Source organism: Chlorocebus sabaeus, chromosome 13, assembly GCF_047675955.1.
Source record: "Chlorocebus sabaeus isolate Y175 chromosome 13, mChlSab1.0.hap1, whole genome shotgun sequence".
In the NCBI taxonomy this organism is placed as follows: Eukaryota; Metazoa; Chordata; class Mammalia; order Primates; family Cercopithecidae; genus Chlorocebus; species Chlorocebus sabaeus.
Genome location: NC_132916.1, coordinates 90317393 through 90339572, shown reverse-complemented (window position 1 = coordinate 90339572; position 22180 = coordinate 90317393). Strand labels below are relative to the sequence as shown.

The 22180-nt window shown below is 36.8% G+C and overlaps 1 protein-coding gene across 9 annotated transcripts in view; it reads right to left on the bottom strand.

Annotated features, from left to right (window-relative positions):
* SNX14 (sorting nexin 14) overlaps positions 1-22180 on the bottom strand; it is a 108604-nt gene that overhangs the window by 31564 nt on the left and 54860 nt on the right. For all 9 annotated transcript variants that reach the window (XM_038002232.2, XM_038002235.2, XM_038002233.2 and 6 more), the window contains 5 exons: positions 21134-21266; positions 15135-15336; positions 11675-11758; positions 9731-9831; positions 7571-7682 (listed from right to left, as the gene is read on the bottom strand). In XM_038002232.2, coding sequence (XP_037858160.1) covers positions 7571-7682; positions 9731-9831; positions 11675-11758; positions 15135-15336; positions 21134-21266 — 632 coding nt within the window. The remainder of the gene's footprint in view (positions 1-7570; positions 7683-9730; positions 9832-11674; positions 11759-15134; positions 15337-21133; positions 21267-22180) is intronic.

Below are 22180 nucleotides of genomic sequence, written 5' to 3'. Positions count from 1 at the left end.
AAAGTATTTATGATTGACTATTTCACACTCTATGGAAATTTCAATAAATATGGTATTCTGAAATATTTATAATAGATACAATATTTGGGATTTACTCTAAAATGATCCAGTGAGGTAGGTGGTGGGAGAAGGGATGGAATAAGCCAAGGGTTGATAACAAAATTGAGTGAGAAGTTTATTACACAATTGTGTCTACTTTTGTGAAAATTTCCATAAGAAATATTTTCAAAGGATTTTCAGTAACAGTGAATATATAATGGTATCTAAAGATATGCAAAGGCCAGTCAAAAAAAAGTTTTAAGAATTGCCTCAATATTTAAAACTATTTCAGTTGTTTATATTCTGAATTTTAGATTAAGAATTTCTATTCTAAATCCTATATTTGCCAAAATTACTTCCTGATCTCCAGGTTCCCTTACTGTAAAACATCAAATATCTTGAGATTTTCTCCAGCATTTAGAAATGACTGTTAAAAATCAATCAAAACTGATAAATACAACTTAAACTGCTTTCCAAATAAATTGGAAAAAAGTAGATTTATGGCAACAGAAAGGGACATTAATAATAAAGAATAAAAATACTGTTTTGTGACAGGCAAACCACCCAACCTTCCCACTTGGCTATTTCTAGTATTTCTGGTTCTCATAACACCTCCTCCTTAGAATGTTCCCAAGTTCCTTAAATCATATGATTTCATCCTATGCTTTTTTGTCTTCTATGTGTTCTTACTGAGCCAAATTATTTGCTCAATCTGATTTCAAATAAAATTCAAATCTTTAAACCCTGCCTATCTCCTGGACTCTCCTACTTTATAAAACTTCAACTGGATTCTATAAACTCAGTAAGTTCAAAGCTACTGTTAATGTAGCCCCTATTCCAACAAGTAACAGCATTCATCCAGTTATTTAAAGAGAAACTTGGATCATCCTTGATCATTTCTTCTTCAATCAAACCTAGTCAGTAATCAGGAATATCCAAATCTCCTAGACACCATATATAACCAAATATTTTGTCCTCACTTTTTTCCCCTAATAAAAAGATACACACACACTAAATATTTTGACTTAAATAAATGTATTGATTTGGGTGGGGGGGGTGGGTGTAGACAGAAGCCAAATGTCCCCCTGCACTATTTAATTCACTGATTTAGTTCCACATACTACTTCAGATTACATCATATAAAACATATTTAGAGGCTAGGCAAGGTGGCTCCATGCCTGTAAGCCCAGCAATTGGGGAACCCAAGGTGGGAGGATCAATTGAGGAGAGGAGTTCAAGATCAGCTTGGGCAACATAGCGAGATCCCACTTCTACAGATATTTAAAAATTAGCCACGTGTGCTGGTGTGTACCTGTAGTCTTAGCTACTTTGGGAGGCTGAGGCAGGAAGGATCACTTGAGCCCAGGATTTGAGGTTGCAGTCAACTATGATTGTGCCACTGCACTCCAGCCTGGGCAACAGCGTGCGACTCTGTCTCAAAAAAACATAATGAATAAAAAATAAAATATATTTAGAAATATTGTTTTTATACTGTAGCAGTAGTAGTAGCAGTAGTATTAGAGATGTAGTCTCACTCTGTCACCCAGGCTGGAGTGCAAGTGGCATGATCTCGGCTCCCTCCACTTGCCAATTTCAAGCAGTTTTCCTGCCTAGACCACCCAAGTAGCTGGGATTACAGGTGCCCGCCACCAAGCCCAGCCAATTTTTGTATTTTTAGTAGAGACAAGGCTTCACCATGTTGGCCAGGCTGGTCTTGAACTCCTGACCTCAAGTGATCCACCCACCTCGGCCTCCTAAAGTGCTGGGATTACAGGTGTGAGCCACTGCACCTAGCCAATGCTATATTATTTTTTAACTTTTTTTGTTTTTGTTTTTTGTTTTGCTCTGTTGCCCAGGCTGGCGTGCAGTGGTGCGATCTCGGCTCACTGCAACCTCCACCTCCCGGGTTCAAACAATTCTCCTGCCTCAGTCTCCTGAGTAGCTGGGACTACAGGCGCCCGCCACCATGCCCAGCTAATTTTTGCCTTTTTAGTAGATACAGGGTTTCACCATATTGGTCAGGCTGGTCTAAAACTCCTGACCTCAGGTGATTCACCCCTCTCAGCCTCCCAAAGTGCTGGGACTACAGGTGTGAGCCACCATGCCCAACCATTTTTTTAACAGTTTTATTCAGATTTGTCCAGCTTATATTAGTTTGGTCTGTTTTGATGTTTATGTAAAAAGAATCAGGCTGTACGTATTCTTTCATGTTTTGTTTCTTTCATTCAACATTTTTAAAAGTTCATCCACATTGTTGCTAGTAGCCTCATGATATGGGTATTCAATGTTATGACTTTACCACAGTTTACCTGTCCATTCAATTGCTGATGAACATTTGTGCTGTTTCTAGTTTGGGCTATACAAACAATTCTACTACGAACGTTCTTAAACATGGATGGATTCTCCAAAGTATGTATCTGAGAAAGGAACCGCTGGGTCCTTCAGTTTTTATACCAAACAATTTTTCCAAGTAGTTTTTCAATTTATAGTCCTACTAACAGTGTATAAGAGTTCCTGTTGCTTTACATCTGCACCAATACTTAGCACTTAGTATAATCAGACTTTTAAAAACTTTGGTGAATGTGGTGTTTCCCAAATATGATTCTAATTTGAATTTCCTTATTAATGAAATTAGGCATCTTTCTATATATTTATTGACCATCTGATTTCCTCTTTTGTGAAGTGTTTTTTCTTTTGTTTTTAGAGAAAGGGTCTCACTCTGTCACCCAGGTTGTGCTCATAGCTCACTGTAACCTCGAACTTTCTGGGCTCAAGTGATCCTCCCGCCTCAGTTTCTGGAACAACCAGGACTACACATGCATGCCACCATACCCAGCTAATTTTTTGTTGTTGTTTTTTGTAGAGTCAGGGTCTCACTTACGTTGCCCAGGCTGGTGAAATTATTTTTCTTCTGTCCATTTTTCTACTGTATCGTCTTCTAATTGAATTTGCAATATTTGCAAATATTTTCTCCCATTGTACAGGCTAAATAGTTGCAAAACATACAGGTAAAATATCCATAAATATTTCCTCCCATTCTACAGTTGTCTCTTCACTCTGCTGCTTGTTTCCTTTACTGTGTAGAAGCTTTTTATTAGGTTGGTGCAAAAGTGAGATTTTTGCTGTTTAAAAGAAAAAAAAAAGGCAAAAGCCACAATTACTTTTGCACCAACCTAATAGTTTAATCTAGCCCCATTTGTCTATTTTTGTTTTGCTACCTATGCTTTTGAACTCTTAGCCATAAGATCTTTGACTAAAGTCGTGAAGCATCCTCCCCTTATTTTCTTCTAGCAGTTTTATAATTTGGGGTCTTACATTTAAGTCTAATCCACTATGAGTTTGATTTTTTAATTATGATTGATAGGGGTCTAGTTTCATTCTTCTGCACATGGATATCCAGTTTCCCCAGCACTATTTACTGAAAAGGGTATCCATTCCCCCATGTCTTGACACCTCTGTCAAATTTAGTTGATTGTAAATATATGGATCTATCTCTGCAATCTTCTAATATCTTTACAGGTTTCTATATAGGACTCTAGTCTACTTAAATATGGCTACTTCATAAGAGTTCAAATGTATACCCAATGTCCCGGTAGCATTTCTTGAAAAGTTGACTCCTTCCCCATTCTGCAGAGCCATGCTCACAAATCAAGTGTCCACAGATATACAGATCGGTTTGGGGTTTTCTGTTCTGTTCCAGGGTCTACTGATTAATTTAGTATTATAAGTCAAGACATGTGATAGAGCTCTCCAACCTTGTTCTTCTTCTAAAGTGTGTTATCTACTTGGTCCTATGCATGTTTATATAAATTACAGATTCAGTTTCAAGGTATATACACATATGCAACTTGTTTGATTTTGATTGGGACTGTATTATAGCTAGAAATCAACTTGGGGAAAAATTTACATCTTTACAATATTGTGGTTTCTAAACAATGAATATGATTTCTATTTTCTTGGGTCGTCTTTAACATCTCTCAATAAAAGTTTGCAATTTTCTCTATAATGGTCATGCACACACATACGCTACTAGGTTTATTCCCAGATACGATTCTAAGTACCTTTAGTATCATCCTTCAAACTGCTGCCAGAGTTGGATTTCTGAAACCTAAATCCGATGAGATTTCATTGTTTAAAATCTATCAATATCTCTTTCTCCCTGCCTAGATGATCAAGTACAAATTCCTTACCATGACACATGTTGCCATGACTTATCTTTCTAGTCTCACTCTTACATGTACTCTACGTTCAAGATACTCCAAACATTACCAGCTGATTCCGTCTTTCATGCTTCTTGTACATGCCCGTCTCTCCAAGTGGAATGATCTCCTCATCTATCTCCTGCTGATTTATATTACTCTTTCAAGATTAGACAAATTATACCTTCCTAAGAAAGGCTTCCCTGTTTCCCTATGAAGAACCAGCCATTCCTTTCTCTCAGCTGGATCTTCAAAGGCGGGTAATATGGAAGAGCATTTAAAGTAGAAGAAAAGAGTATAAACAAAGGCACTGGAGCAAAAGAATATAAGGGATTCAATTTTATTAAAGTATGAAAGGAAGTAGTAAGAAATAATACTGGTAAGATATATTGGTATCAAAGCACATAGTGATTTTCAGAGGGTTCCATATTAAACAATAAAGATTTCCTAAGTTAATAAAGAGAGAAAGACCAAAGGATTTTAGATATGGTCAAACATGCACTTTAGGAAGATTAATCTGGCTGTGTTATATAAGATAAACTGATAGAGGGCAGGAGGAGGATGGGAATCCAGGAGACTAGATAGGAAACTTAGTACAGTTCAAATAAGAGGCAATGAAAACTGAACTAAGGAAAGAGTAAAGGGAAGGAAGAGGAAGACATGAGTTAGACACCAAATAGGAAAAACTTACAGAATCTGGGAACTAAAAAGATGTGTAAGGCAGGGCATGGTGACTCACACCTGTAATCCCAGCACTTTGGGAGGCTGAGGCAGGTGGATCACTTGAACTCAGAAGTTCAAGACCAGCGTGAGCAACATGGTGAAACCCCATCTCTACTAAAAATACAAAAATTATCTGGGTATGGTGGTGCGCACCTGTAGTTCTCAAGAGACTGACGTGGGAGGAACGCCTGAGCCCAGGAGGCAGAAGTTGCGTGAGCTGAGATCACACCAACACACTCCAACCTGGGTGACAGACAGAGACTCCATCTCCAAAAAAAAAGATGTGTAGTGACAGCATGGGAGAGAAAATCCAAGAGGTAATGGTAAAAATTCAAGCATGACTGAAATGACTGTAGCATCATTAACAAAATTACACATTGGTTCTGAAAAGATAATAGGAGATCAGATGGTGACATTCAACTGGGTATCAGAAAGGTATAACTAAAGGTCAGACTACATTTAGGTGGGCAGATCACGAGATCAAGAGATCGAGACCATTCTGGCCAACATGGCGAAACCCCATCTCTACTAAAAATATAAAAATTAGCTGGGTGTGGTGGTGTGCGCCTGTAGTCCCAGCTACTAGGGAGGCTAAGGCAGGAGAATTGCTTGAACCCAGGAGGTAGAGGTTGCAGTGAGCCAAGATGGCACCGCTGCACTCCAGCCTGGACAACATTTCAAGACTCTGTCTCAAAAAAAAAAAAAAAGAAAGAAAAATAAACATTTACATATAGGTAAAAATTAAAATAATAGGTTCTGTGGAGACTGGCAAGAGGAAAGTTGAGGACAGAGCTTGGAAAACATCTATATTTACGTGTATAGAGATAAGGGAGGATTGTGTAGAACGGAAATGTAGTGATGGGACTGAAACAGTTAAGAGAATAATATGCAATAATGAACGCCAAAGGCAAAGAATTTCTAAAGGAAAGAATGCTGCAAAGGAGGTCAAGAAGACTGAGGAGTGAGAAGATGTCTCTGTTAACAACGAGATCACTGACCGGGCATGGTGGCTCACTCACGCCTGTAATCTCAGCACTTTGGGAGGCCAAGGCAGATGGATCACCTGAGGTCAGGGGTTCGAGACCAGTCTGGCCAATGTGGTGAAACTCCATCTCTACTAAAACTACAAAAAATTAGCTGGGTGTGGTGGTAGGCACCTGTAATCTCAGCTACTTGGGAGGCTGAGGCAGGAGAATCGCTTGAACCTGAGAGGTGGAGGCTGCAGTGAGCCAAAATCACACCACTGCACTCCAGCCTGGGTGACAGAACAAGACTCCACCACAGAAAAAAAAAAAAAAAAAAATCCAATCACTGATAACCAGCAGGTGGAATAGTAATTAAGGAACAGTTTTTAAAACAGAATGGAGGCATGCCAAGGGTTTATGAGATGATTCTTTGGAAAATTTCAGACTACATTTAATTGAATCCTTTTTTTATATTTCTATTTTTTACACATGTACTTATAACGTATGTACTATATTAGTGGTTAGAGAAGATGATCTATCTGGATTTCTGTTGAACTCGTTGCTATTTAGACAAACTATAATAAATAGTTCATCCAAAAGTGATAGCTGAAATTAAGCGCTCGAGTATTACAACACAAAAACACTTTCTGAAACATTATCTTCAGGAAATACTAACTTCCATCTCTAATAGTAAAAATATAATAATGTCTTCAGTAACCCAGCAGACTGTGCTTTGACTACAGATTCTATATCTGTCATAATAAAAATTAGTATTTTAAAAAATAGAGCAAATATAAGCTTTCTGACACATCTTAATTTCCTTTACAATAGTACTAGTAGAAATAAGGCAATTACTAACTGCACAATGGTTTTACTAATTATAAAGTTACTTCGAAATTAAAGATCAAAAACCTAGATTATTTTTCTAAGTTACTAATGAAAACTTCAAAACAAATTAACAACGATATTCAAAGCAGAAATGTTACCACAATCTCATGTGCACATTCCATGCCAGTTTTATAGCCAACATTTAAACTTTAAATAAAATTCATGTACGGAAGTACCATGAAATGAAATTTGCTCAGAATGACATTAAGATTAATTCAAGTTAACTAAAAGTCAGTTTACACAAAGTTTACTTACCTAAATTACTACTACAAGTGACCCAAAAATTAGGTTTTATAATACAAAAAAGGAAGAGCGAGCATGATATAACTTAAAGATGTGGAAAAATGCAACAGTCTTAAACCAAGTTAAATGTCAACAGATCTAGTCTTTTTGAGATATTTAATGAGAAATTTCAAATACCACAGCTATTCATATACTGTATGATGAAAACACTGATTAACCTATGCTAAAATCTCTACTTTTCTTATATTTAAATTTAAGAAAAAAAATTTATAAATACATTGACTAATATAATTTTCTGTGATGAGGACAAATGGGTAGAAGTGACTGCTTAAATAATCAAAACTCCAAACGGACAGATTAAGGTCAGCATCTGACAATTTCTCTCTAAATGCAGAAATAAGGGCCCTCGGAGTTTACCATAGGCTATAGTATATAAATATTTTTCTAAATTAATCTGAAAATGCTGATTCTTTTCAGCTTATTCTCTTATAATGATTCCTTAAATTGACTTACCAAGATTTACATCTGGTAGTATCTTATCAAGAAATTGTGTTTCCCCACCATTAGGGGAAAGAAAGTCTGCCAGAAGTTGACTATTACTTAGTTCTGGATGCTGCAGAAGTTTCTTGAATGAACAAAAAAAAAAGGGAAAAAACAGTTTAGAAATCTAGAAGCGTAATCAAAACTGTATTTTAACTTTTTTAAAATTTTAAATCCCCAAAAGCTACTTTATATTTAAAATAATAACAAAGCAACTGCATTTTTAGAGGGAAGAGTATAGGATAGTAGGTAAGACCTTGGCCTTCATAGTCAGATATGAATGGGTTCAAATTCTGGCTCTTCCACATGCTAGATTCTTGGAAAACACCTAAATCGAAAACACCTAAGTGACACTAGAAAAGTTCCTAAAGTGCCCAAGAGTCAGTTTCCTAACTTATAAAACGGAAATAACGACACTACCGACTTTATAGTATTGTTATATAAAGCATTTAGCACAGTATCTGACACACAGGAAGTAAAACTAAACATCAGCTACTATTATTTCCCAGTTTCTAAACTATAGAAAAATATGATAGCATGATACAATTGTCTCGATAAATTTTTAGAAGTCAGCATAAAGGGTTTTGCAGGAAAACTAGATGTGGAAATGTGAAAAATCTGTTGTCTGTTCTTCCTGCAACACTATTTTCTAATAAGATAACACGGGCCAGGCACAGTGGCTCACTCCTGTAATCCCAGCACTTTGGGAGTCTGAGACAGGTGGATCCCTGAGGTCAGGAGTTCGAGACCAGCCTAGCCAACGCAGCGAAATCCCGTCTGTACTAAAAACACAAAAATTAGCCAGGAGTGGGGGGGGGGTCCTGTAATCCCAGCTACTTGGGAGGCCGAGGCAGGATAATCGGTTGAACTCAGGAGGCGGAGGTTGCAATGAGCCGAGATCGTGCCGTTGCACTCCAGCCTGGATGACAAGAGCAAAACTCCGTTTCAAAAAAAAAAAAAAAGACTTTTAAAAGCCAAAATTAACCCAAAATTACCTAATAGTTTCCTAACTATGAGACAGTTACAAAACTTTATAAGCAGAAATCTACATTAAAAAACCAGTACAGCTATCTCTAATTTAAATCCATATTACGAGAAAATATTTCTTCTAGAGTGAGGTACTCTAGTTTGTAGAAATAATTAGCTGGTTCAAATAAAGAGTTAATAGTATCAACAAAAACATGGCCTTATGTTTTATCCAAACACATCCTTGCAGTAGCTAATTATTTCATATTTCAATTTTCACATCACCAAAAATTTACATAGTATATATATATATATTTTTTTCAACTTGGAGTTGAAAGCATTCAACAGTTCAGAGAGAGGAAATAAAGTGTAAATACTCCTTGACACTGCTCAGTATTTTTAATTTTAAAGTATTTCTTTTCAGCTAGGAAGCATCCAAATTTAACTGAATCGACAATTTTTTTAAAATATAAAATTCCATGCCCAAATAAAATATTTTTTGAATAAATAAAAGTATCCTCCCTTGTAAGCACTAGATAAAGAAAGATGGTTATTAATCCTGGAGAGCCTGATGTCTCAAGTAACTTTTATGATGACTGTACCATGTATTTAAATAATATACCCATACATTTAACATAATGTAACGTGCACACACTGAGAAAAATGGAATTCAATTCCACGTAGCAAATGGTAGGGTTGATCCCAGGAAATTGGAAAAATATCTATGAACCCAAAAGAAAAGGGACTAAGGAATAACATAGAAGACTCCAACGTTCAGAAAAAGCTAAACACAGAAATCAAACAGAAAACAGAACAGTAACAAATATTCTAAGAATACTATCCAATATTCTTCAAATGCATCTAATCTTTTACACCAAAAGTTTCTTTTTTTAATGTCCTATACAAAGTTTTAACTAGCCTAAAATTAAGTAAAGATTTTTCTCACCCTAAGAAAATATCTTGTATTTCATTCAATTTGGAAAGGGGGAAGGAATATACTTTTGACAAAAATTTGTTCTAAAATTCACATGGAAAAATGTTTTTTAAATTAAAATCCACATGGACAGGTATTTATAAACCGAAGCACATATGTACAAAGAGAAAAAGAGACAAATTAGAGAATGCTATGATTAGCAACATTTGGAATTAATACAGTTGATGCTATACCTGTAGATATTCTTGAAACTCTTCCCGCTTAGACTTCAAGAATTCATAATTTTTGGGGCCAATGATCCTCTTAGAAGGAAGCTGGGCATCAGGAAATGTACCTGAAATTAGCATATATTATAGTTATTACTGTGTTCTGCTACTATTTTTAAAACCTTAAATTAGGATTTAAAATGTACTATGGCACATTCAGATTAGCAATACTGCCTTGTAGAGATGTGACATTATTCTTTGAATAATCTTCACAAAACCAGAGAGCTTCAAGTCAGAAGTCCAGATCAAAGAACTTGAGTCTACTGATAAACAAAAATATCACTCTTGTAACAATCACTGTTTGATGTAGATTTTTTAGCTTTCTATCCTAGTAAAACAGCTTCAAAAAATTATTATGAGATTGTTTTGAAATTGGTGAGATTCTATTAGACAAAACCTTACTAAAGAAATAACTAATTTCTCATAGGGAAAAAAGATAGCATTTTGTCAATGCTATATAAATGGCTTAAAATCAAAATGTAGGCTGGGTACAGTGGTTCACACCTGTAATCCCAGCATTTTGGGAGGCCAAGGTGAACAGATCACTTGAGGTCAGAAGTTTGAGACCAATGTGGTAAAACCCCATCTCTATTAAAAATACAAAAAAATTAGCCAGGCGTGGTGGGAAATGCCCGTAATCCCAGCTACTTGGGATGCTGAGGCAGGGGAATCACTGGAACCTGGGAGGCGGACGTTGCTGTGAGTGGAGAGCACACCACTGCCCGCCAGCCTGGGTGACAGAGACAGACTCATCTCAAAAAAAAAAAAAAAAAAAAAAAAGGCCACCAACATGGTGAAACCCTATCTCTACTAAAAATACAAAATTAGCTGGGCGTGGTGGCACATGCCTGTAATCCCAGCTACTCGGAAGTCTGAGGCATGAGAATCGTTTGAACCCAGGAGGCAGAGGTCGCAGTGAGCCAAGATCGTGCCATTGCACTCCAGCCTGAGCAACAAGACGGAAATGAGGAAATGAAGGAAGGAAGAAAACAAGGGAGGGAGGGAGGGAGGGAGGGAGGGAGGGAAGGAAGGAAGGAAGGAAGGAAGGAAGGAAGGAAGGAAGGAAGGAAGGAAGGAAGGAAGGAAGGAAGGAAGGAAGGAAGGAAGGAAGGAAAGAAGGAAGGAAGGGTGGGTGAATGTGCTTTCTCAGATAGGGCTGGCTTTAGAAATTTTAGTATCAAAAAAGAAAAGTATGGAGATAAATTGTCTTCTCTCAGTCTTAAACAAAAAAAGTAGTTTTCAGAGAAAGAATGACGATGGTCCTGCACCAGATTGGTAGAGAGAAAGATAAAACCATTTGAACACAAGTACAAACTCAAAATCTAGGCAAAAATATGGAGTGGGACCTTATATTCTTTATCTTCCTATAATAATCACCCTTATCACAGGCTTTGCTCTTACATCAGAGAAAGGAATGTTCCTTACCCTTCTCAATTAAAAACCAACCTGAATTTGGATCAGGGGACACTCTACGGAGCTTTTCTAAAATAAAAAGATTTAGAACACACAAATAAAATTCACCAAGCTACATACAAGAAAAAAAAAAAGCTGGAAATTCTTTGTAACTATATCCCGGATATTAACTAAAATAAATACATTGATGAGACAGGAAGAACAAAAAAAGAGTAAACAGAGAGCCCTTTCTAAAATATAGTTTTAAAACAGCTATTTTAAAATTTTGATTTTACTTAAAAAAAAGCATAAATATGCATTGCAAGAATTTTAAATATACAGATAAATAAAAATAAGAAGATAAACAGTACATTTCCGTTATCAATAAAAGTGTACACAAGCGTCAATGTTGTATTTCTTGTATTTCAATTACTTAAAATAAAAAAATTAATCTGGTATCACAGCTTTAAAGAATGCTAATGCTGAAATGTAATGTTTTATCCAAAAAGAATAACATACCATGAAATTCTGTTAGTTTTGATTCAAGTACATAGAATTCAAGGTATCTTCTATAGACAGACCAATGTTCAGGTTCGTGTCCAACTGTAAATTGAGTACACACACACTGAGTAACAAATAATTTCAAAACCCTAAAAGAATGTTGTATTTAATACATTAAGAATACAAAGCTGGCTGGACACGGTGCCTCACGCCTATAATCCCAGCACTTTGGGACGCCAAGGTGAGTGGATCATTTGAGGTCCAGAATTCGAGGCCAGTCTGGCCAACATGGTGAAACCCCCCCGCCTCTACTAAAAATACAAAAATTAGCCAGGCGTGGTGGCAGGCGTCTATAGTCCCAGTTATTCAGGAGGTTGAGACACGAGAATCGCTTGAACCCAAGAGGCAGAGGTTGCAGTGAGCTGAGATCGCGCTGTTGCACTCCAGCCTGGGCAACAGAGCGAGACTCTGTCTCAAAAAAAAAAAAAAAAAAAAAAAGAATACAAAGCTGGACATCATTCCACAGTCGTAATTTGTTATTTTTGGCATAACATTATTAACACATTTTATCCCATATTTTAGTTACCTACAAGTGACTAATAAATTTCATCTATGAAGTTATCTCAAATATACTTTTTCTATAACAGAATCAGAGCTGACAGAAACTTTAAAATATTATGCAATTATGATTATTTTTAAACTGTCACCAAAAGATGTATTTCATAAGAGTTTTTTATTGATTTGGGGTTTCTCAAACATTTACCATATTGTGTCCTAATTTAATATAGTATAAAGCAGTACTATCCAATAGAACTATCTGCAGTTAGGAAGATGCTCCATGGATCTGCATTAATATACTAGCTACTAGCCACATGTTGCCACTGAGTACTTGAAAGGCGGCTAATGCAACTAAAGAACTGAAATTTTAATACAATTTAATTAGAGTTTAATTACCACATGCAGCTAGTGGCTACTAAATTGGGCAGCACATAGTAATGGTTTAAAGAGTAAATCTGGAATCAGACTGCCTATTCTAATCCCAGTTCACCTTGCCCCCATTTACGATGTGGCCTTGAACGAGTAACACCACTGTGTACCTTGCAGTGTGTAGATGCAGAATAACAATAATTGTGTCTATCACCTAAAATAATCCACACAAAGCACTTCTGTACAGTGCATAGCACAGCATAGCACAGAGTAAATACCTCATAAATGTTAACTGTTATTGTTAACATCTAACATCATTCTACCATAGATTTCAGAATGCAGTAGATCGAGTGAAGCAATACCACAACCATCCAAAACAACACATCTATTTAGAAAAAAATCAACCTGATCACAACATATAAAGCAAATCCTAGTTTTCTTCTTCAACACTGGTCTTAAAAGATCCATAGTATATTTAGGCTAGGTTTTTAATGCTGAAATTGTTATTTTGTTACCCACATAAAATCAATACACTAAATGATATACTTTTTTCTCCCTGATAGATCATGGTTTCTAAGAGCACATTTCATTGACAGTAGAAGTCTGCAGCACTGGTGACAAAAAAATTATCTTTAAAATACAAGCTTTTGGCCCAGCACAGTGGCTCACACCTGTAATCCCAGTACTTTGGGAGGCCAAGGCGGGAAGACCACTTTGAGCCCAGGAGTTCGAGACCAGACTCAGCAACATAGTGAGACCCTTTCTCTACGAAAAAGTTTTAAAATTAGCTGGGCATGGTGACATGCACCTATAGTCCCAGCTACTCAGGAGGCTGAGGTGGGAGGATCGCTTGAACCCAGGAAGTCGAGGCTGTAGTGAGCCACAGTCACGTCACTGCACACCAGCTTGGGAAACAAACCAAGACCCCCTCTCAAAAAGAAAAAAAAAAAAAATTAAATTAAAAAATAAAATAAAATACAAGTTTTAAGATTTTTGGGTTTTTATTTTTGAATTACTGAGCCATGAATTTATAATTTATGTTAAATTAATTAACCTTTTAAGATAAAGCATAAAAATTAAAAATAGTTGTCCTAAAGCAAAAACAAAAGTATATTCCAAACAAAACTAAGTTTGAAATGGAAATCTGACTCAGTTTAACAACCGTTTAGCTGTCCACCTGTCAGAATTAACAACAGTTTAGCTGTCCACCTGTCAGAATGCTGAAAGAACAGCAACTAGTAAGACTGAACAGTAATTCCAGCAAAATCAGGCAGTATGGTGTAAGACCTGGACAGAGTAAGACTCTGCCTGATATTTAGTTATGATAGGAAAAATTGTAACTAGCTACTGTGGGCATTCTTCCCTCCCAATTTCTATGTCTCATGTTCTTGAAACAGGATCAACTTCTGAGGAAAATCAGAAAATCTAATACATTTTGCAAAATAAAAATAATTAGCACTGATCTTCACCCTACCACTTATCCTCTCAAAACCATTTTTTAACATTGCCACTTTTTTTCCTTCTTTCCTCATAACTCCCTCTTCCTGAGCTCAACTTTATTTTCTGCTCATCATTCTCAAAATGTGGTGCTATTCGTTATACTCACTGCCCCACTTCTTAGAAAAAGTGCAAAGTGGTCACTGTTTTATTTTTTAATTCGATTTCTTTTTATCATGTTACAAGTGGGACTTTAAAGTGGTGACTGTTTATCCTGCTACAGATGCTGTTAACCCTGGTCTCTATTACAGTCTATACCTGAAATAACCGAAAGAAAAAGTATAGCAAAACATGAAGAAAACCTGTAGTTTTAGCCATATTTTCATCAGTCCTTTTTTCTTGGAAACAGGGTTTCACTCTGTCTCCCAGGCTAGAGTGCAGTCACATAATCTCGGCTCACTGCAACCTCCGCCTCCCAGGTTGAAGCAATCTTCATGCCTCAGCCTCCAGAGTAGCTGGGACTACAGGAACGCACTACCACGCATGGCTAATTTTTGTATTTTTAGTAGATACAGGGTTTCGCCATGTGGGCCAGGTGGGTCTCAAAACTCCTGACCTCAGGTAATCCACCCACCTTGGCCTCCCAAGGCCAAGGCCTCCCAAAAAAAGTACTGCAATTAAAGGCGTGAGCCAGCATGTTTGGCCATATTTTCATCAATTCTAATTAGTCCACAAAATGGGTGAGAGAAAACGCTGTCTTAATTAAACTAGAATAATACCTGATATAGTGCTATATGGATTAATGATAATTAAGTAAGTACAATGGCTAATGATGGCAACAAAACCATTAAAAGAATATTACATTGAATGCCTGATGGACTGTCAGGTGTCTAGCAGGCATCACTCAATAAGTGCTGATTGAATGAGTTAGTTAACTGCTATGAAGATAACTTAGGACATCCTAAGCTTTCTTTCAATTTTCTGTTCTGGACACTTCTTTTTTGGATATGCAGCCATATTTGCTAGCTAGAAGTGGCAAAATGTTTATCACACTTGCTAACAACAGACTCATTCATGGGTATCTTTTAAGAAAGGTGCTCAGAAAGCTTCCTACCTGCTCTTCTATCATTTCTTTCAACATCAATACAAAACACAGGAATTCTTTCTTTTTTCTCCTTCCTTTCAGAGGAGGGATCCTCAAAAAAGTCTACATATGGAATGCTAATTTTCCATGCAGCAAGGTTTCGGGGAGTATTAGGTGTGCTCACAGCCTCCACTGGAGAATCATCTTCCATTACAACAATACCTTCTTCAATCTGGAAAAAAAATTACCAGGATAAATTTAATATTCCCAATACCTTTAGAACTATAGCATATGAGATACAAGTATAAAGTAATATGCCCATATCAACTGATAATTTTTAAGACTCTAAAAGCTAGGTGATATTAAATTTTCTACTGAAAAAGTATAGATAAAAAGCTAAGAACAAGTTACTAGCATCAACTCCAAGTTTTCTTACATCATCTGTATATGAAAATATAATAGGCTGGGGACAGCACCTATAAGCCCAACACTTTCACAGAGACTGAGGTGGAAGGATTGCTTGGGCCTAGGAGTTTGAGACTAGCCTGGGAAACACAGTGAGACCTCATCACTACAGAATATTTTTAAAACATTAGTTGGGCATGGTGGCCCGCCTCTGTAGTCTCAGCTACTCAGGAAACTGAGGTGGGAGCATTGCTTGAGTCCAGGAGGCTGAGATTGCAGTGAGCCAGGTTCGTGCTACTGTACTCCATCCTGGGTGACAGAGTGAGACCCTGTCTCAAAAAAAAAGAAAGAAAGAAAATATAATAGAAGATAAAGAATATACACCTCAGAGATTAGGGAAAAAAAAAATGTAAAATACACAAATATAGAAACTGTTCAACCTTTGTGATAAGAAATAAAAAGTAAAGAAGTTCTGGTATTTTTTTCATTTCGAGAAGTAAAATTTTATAAATGATAGCAGTCATTCATGGAGACTGCACAGATAAACTAGATCTGTGCCACACTACCGGTTACAAGGTATACCAGCACAACCCTTCTGGAAAGTGTTTTGGCAATATGTATCTATAAAGAGTCATAAAATGATTTCAAACAAGTAATTCCATTTTTGGAAATTTATTTTAATAAAAATATTTACTCCAAAAATTTTTTAACCACAAAAAAGACCCAAGTAAAAACTGTAACATAAGTAACAAAAAATTGGAAAAAAACATCTGGAAGAAACCCACCTCTACAGAATTAAGAGTTTTATTTCATCACTTCTTAAACTTTAACAACATAAATGTTTAAAATGCTAAATATTTTTAAATACTGAAAAAATGAAATAACAATTATTTTTAAAAACAAAACCACATGTTCTAGAAGTAGATACATAGGAAGACGGAAATAACTGTCTCCATTTTTTAAATAGGAAGAGATTATTTGAATCTGGCATATTATAAACACTGACTCACCTAGACATCTCTTATTCATGTTAGAAAGTGCAAAATATTATAAATGAAATGCATTCATCTGGAACACACCTTTTTAAAGGCAATGAGTCAAAGTCTGTAGCACTTAAAAGAATTCTGAATAGCCTAGTCAGAGCAAATCAGTAGTACAGAGGAATTTATTTCCAGAATTCTAGCCCTACCCTCACTCTCAGTGCTTTCCTCTTACCCCGGGTACTTACCTCTCTTCTAAGGAAATTTCTTTCCTCCCCCACAAACCCCCTTTGCTTTTGCTTTTTCTTTTTCTTTTTTTGAGACAGAGTCTCGCTCTGTCGCCCAGGCTGGAGTGCAGTGGCGCAATCTCTGCTCACTGCAAGCTCTCCCTCCCAGGTTCATGCCATTCTCCTGCCTCAGCCTCCCGAGTAGCTGAGAGTAGGGGCGCCCGCCACCACGCTCAGCTAATTTTTTGTATTTTTAGTAGAGACGCGGTTTCATCGTGTTAGCCAGGATGGTCTCAATCTCCTGACCTCATGATCCGCCCGCCTCAGCCTCCCAAAGTGTTGGGATTACAGGCGTGCGCCACCACACCTGGCTCCCGCTTTGCTTTTTTCTGTTCTCATCCTAAACTGGCTTTCCAAAATCTCTAATAAGACTCTCACTGATCTTAGGAAGACTTCTTAATGCTCTGTTGAAAACAACTTCAAGACCTTAAAAAACAAAACTATAAAAACAGATGACAGATGTTGGGTTTTGCCTTTTAAAAGGCAAGGTTACCTTCTTACAATCTTGGAAGAAACACAGAGAGATGTGTGAGGGAAACACCCAATGCTTAAAACCTGAGGTTCAAGGTAGCATTTTCCATGGTTAATACAAGTATATTTTTGTTAATGGATCTAGCTTCTGAGGAGAGGGGAAAGTGAATCATACAACAACAGAGAATTTGTTGAAAATGCTGACTAAAAGCCAAAAAAAGGGGGGGGGGGCATTCTTAAATTAAAAGAAGCTCCTCAGAATCCATCTAAGAAACAAAATGGGAGAACAAAATTCTTAGCAATGTAAAGGGACAAAGTTTTGCAATTTATTACTGTTACTACTTAAATGGTATTTTTATCAAAGCCTAAAGAAAAATCTCTAGGGAAATATTTCTCTAAGAATTTTCAGGGCATCCTTTAATGCTATTTGAAAATAAGTAAATATTGTAATCAAAATGTTAACAAAGGAAAATCAAGTACTTCAAATACTTTTTCGTTTCCAAACACCTGCTATCTCTACCAAGAGGATGGGGATTATGGAAGATGGAAATAAAATTTCCTCAAGAAATGTTAATATTTCTGACTATTCTTTTCCTGTACAGAGATATCTGCCAAGTTACCAACAGGCATATTATATTCCATAAGTACATTTGTAAGCCAGTTCTGAACTTGGACAGAAATACATTTTCTGATACACCAACCCAATTTTTCAACCCAATTTTTTTTTTTGAGACAGGGTCTCACTTTGTTGCCAGGCTCACTGCAAACTCCTCCTCCCGGGCTCAAGTGATCCTCCCTCAGCCTCCTGTGTAGACCACATCCAGCTAATTTTTCTATTTTTGTAAAGACAGGATTTCGCCATGTTGCCCAGGCTGGTCTCGAATTCCTAAACTCAAGTGATCCTCTAGCCTCAGTCTCCCAAAGTGCTGGGATTAAAGGTATGAGCCACCATACCCAGCCCTGACCCAATCTTATATACTAGGCTTTGGTTCCCAGGCCAGCATATGGACGGATGCTAATTTAATCCCTAACTTGAGATCACACAGCTATGAGAATTGATGTGCTTACAGGACTCACTATGTGCAAGGTACTGTTCTCAGTGCTTCGTATATATTACTTGCTTAATACTCCTTACAACATCCCTATGAAAGATAAAATTACCTCCATTTCAAGGTGATGAAACAAATCATAATAAAATTAACGAATGTGCCCAAGACCACACAGCAAGCAGGCACTACCGCCAAATGATCACAACGAGGGTTCTGAAAGATAATGTCAGGCTGGGCATGTTGGCTCACGCCTGTAATCCCAGCACTTTGGGAGGCCAAGGTAGGTGGATCACCTGAGGTCAGGAGTTTGAGATAATGTCTCCTAAGTCTCCAATTAGTCATTCTAAATGTCCAACTTAGGATCACAAACCAATTTAGGATCACCCGGCAATGAAACTGGAAACTTTTCTTTTCCCTCAACTTCCAAACAAGACAAAGATGATTCCCCAAGGTCCCACAAGTTAGAACTAGCATAGTGTCTTCTAAATCCTAAATGGCATCATTTTAGTCTGCGTTAGCACCTCACTGTCCCTGAGTTTTCCCTTGATAGTATTAAACATTAGTTTGCCTGCTTCTCCAACTTTCTGTTACTACTATCTTTAATCCCAATCAAGAATTTCCTTCTTCTTCGGTCACCACAAAACAAAGCAAATTCTCTCAGCTTTTTAAAGATAGCCTCCTATTCCTGAAGCTAAAGTACAGCTTGTGTATTAAGCAATTGGGGAGGCAAAAAATAAAAAACACATCTTCCTCCACAAAAAATTATGTTTTAAAAGTTTGTAATAATACGGTTAAATACTTTTGTTATAATACTGAATAGAGAGAAAAGATAGCAAACTATATATATAAAATGTAGTCTAGTCTACCGGGGTGAAAAGGGAAAGTTTTTTTGTTTGTTTGTTTTTAAAGAAAATCACCAAACTATTAATAGAAGTGGTTACTGGGTGGTAAGATTATGCATGTACACGGCATTTAATTTTTTTCCACTGTTCTATATTATTTAAAAACTGAAAATATGCTTAAAATTAGAAAACATAAACATTATTTTGAAAAAGATTTTCTCTGATCTACTTTCTTTTATCCACACTTTTTTTTTTGAGACAGGCTCTTACTCTGTTACCCAGGCTGGAGTACAGTGACACAAACATGGCTCACTGCAGCCTTAACCCCCTGAGCTCAAGTGATCCTTCCAAGTAGCTAGGACCACAGTTGTGCACCATCACACCCAGCTAATTTTTTAATTTTTTATAAAGACAGGGTCTCGCCATGTTGCCTAGGTTGGTCTTGAACTCCTTGGCTCAAGCAATCCTCCCACCTCAGCTTCCCAAAGTACTGAGATTACAAATGTGAGCCACCACACCCAGCATAAAAATACTACCCACACCAAGGCCGGGTGCGGTGGCTCATGCCTGTAGTCCCAGCACTTTGGGACTACAGGTGGGTGGATCACGAGGTCAGGAGTTCAAGGCCAGCCTGGTCAACATGGTGAAACCCCATCTTTACCAAAAAAAAATACAAAAATTAGCTGGGCATGGTGGTGGGCGCCTGTAATCCCAGCTACTCGGGAGGCTGAGGCAGGAGCCCGGGAGGCGGAGGTTGCAGTGAGCTGAGATTGTGCTATTGCACTCCAGCTTGGGTGACAGAGCAAGCCTCCATCTCAAAAAAATAATAATAATACCCACACTTATAGGGAAAAAAAAAAGGCATAAAAAAACTGCTTTATTTGAATTAATAAAAAAGGTTTAAATAACATTTTATTCCATTTAAATTATTATGAAGAATCAGTGACCCTTACATCAAGGCAATGGGACAAAGGTCAAAAGGAAGGGGTAAAAGAAAAGGGTTTACTGCTGTCTCCCCACCTTTCCTCCTTCTTGGTCATCATCAATCCAATCAGTACTAAACATCCCTTTTACACCCAAGTTAAGTGAATTTCTTAAAGCCAAGGTCTACATCTTAATCTTGTTTTCATCCCCAGTGCCCAGGGTCATTAAAAGACAAAATGAGAATCCAAGATCTCTATTCAATAAAAATAAAAAGTACAAATGAGACAATACTTGCCTTTATGGCACTATGTGATACAAAAGACAATCATAAACATATAACTTCAAATACATTATGGTATAAGTTTTAACATACAATATAATAGGGACACAAAAGGAGGAAATGTTCAGTTCAACTTGGGGATTTGGGTAAAGGTTTATGGGGAACAGCTGCATTTTGAAGGATGCACATGAATTTTCCAGGTCAATAAACAAATGAAGGGCATTTCAAGCAGGACAAAGACACAGAGAAATAAAATAGCATGGTAAGTAAAATGTGCATATAAGTCAACTGGAAATCTTGTTAAAATGCAAATTGATTCAGTAAGTCTAGGAGAGTGCCTGAGATTCTGTATTTATACAAGCTCCCAGGTAATGCCAATGCTGCTTGTCAACAGACCGCAGTTTAAGTAAGCAAGGAGATAGAGCATCTATTAGCAACTCTGTATACCTGGAGCACATGGTAGGAAAAAGGTAACATCAGAATTTGAAGCTTAACCAAAAGATGGTAAACTGAATATTAGAAGTGTCTCAGCTTAACAGGAACCATTCTGCCTTAATAAGCAATAACATAGTTCCCAGGAATTTTAAAAATTAGATTCACGTCATGAAACTATCACAACTAATTAAAGAATGAGAAATACAAAGGAAGTCTGAAGTAAGAAGATAAAGGGAAAGTATGAGAATACAGATTCTCCAAAAAAAAAAAAAAAAGGAAAATAATGAGTATCTCTAATTTTTATGTTATAGTAAGTGTGAAGTTATAAATAAATCAAATTGATACATTTTACTTACAAAATCATCTTCACCTTCAGCTACACCATAATTAGGCAACATAGCTCCCTCCATTGTGGTACTTTTGAATACTCCTTTAATTTTGCTACCTATTCTGCTGATTCCAAATGATTCTCCCCTTTTCTGTGTGTTCCTGAATATTAAACAAACATGTATCAAGTACATAGCAAATTATCACAACAGTCTGGTTTATTGAAAACCATTATTTAGAAAAAAAGAAAAATAGTTTTGAAAATGATAAACTAAAGGTACAGCTAACATAACTTTTGGAGTTTTCATCCATGGATTAAGTAACATCTCAGAAGCCAAAAATGACATAGTATTTAAAGTTTAAATTTGGTGGATGAATAAACGGGACAATATTTATTTATAAACACTCAAAATTTACCTATTAACTTCAAAATATTAACCAGATTAAAATTTTTAAAATATGAGAGCCCCCTAGTGGAATATAGTTCTTATTGCGATATTTTGAAATAGATAAAAAAAATGCTTAAGATCTGTTCAAAACGGAAAACATCCCTTTAGAGTAACTGTACTAAAATTATGCAACAGAAAAAAATGTCAACTATTGTTTTCTCACTACTTCATTTTCAGAAGGAACTTTAAGAAAAATAATAGTGCCAAAGGGAAAGGTTAGCAATGAGCATAGGGATAAAAGCAAATGTAGCCCTAGGAAGCAGTCTGCTCTGCCATAAATATTAAATGTTGGTTTTGCAATTTTTTAAAGTTGAATTTCTGAAAGCAGAAATAGCTGAAAAGCAACAAAATAAATAAGCTAAAAGTAGCAAAAATGTCCGTTAGCCTACTGCCCAATGTTTCAGCAACTAAAACCATAACTTTTATCCAATTTAAAAGTTATGCTCAAGGCCAGGCACAGTGGCTCACACTTGTAATCTCAGCACTTTGGGAGGCCAAGGCTGGCAGATCACCTGAGGTCCAGAGTTCGAGACCAGCCTGGCCAATATGGCGAAACCGCATCTGTACTAAAAATACAAAAATTAGCCAAGCGAGGTGGCAGGCAAAGGCTAACACAGGAGAATCACT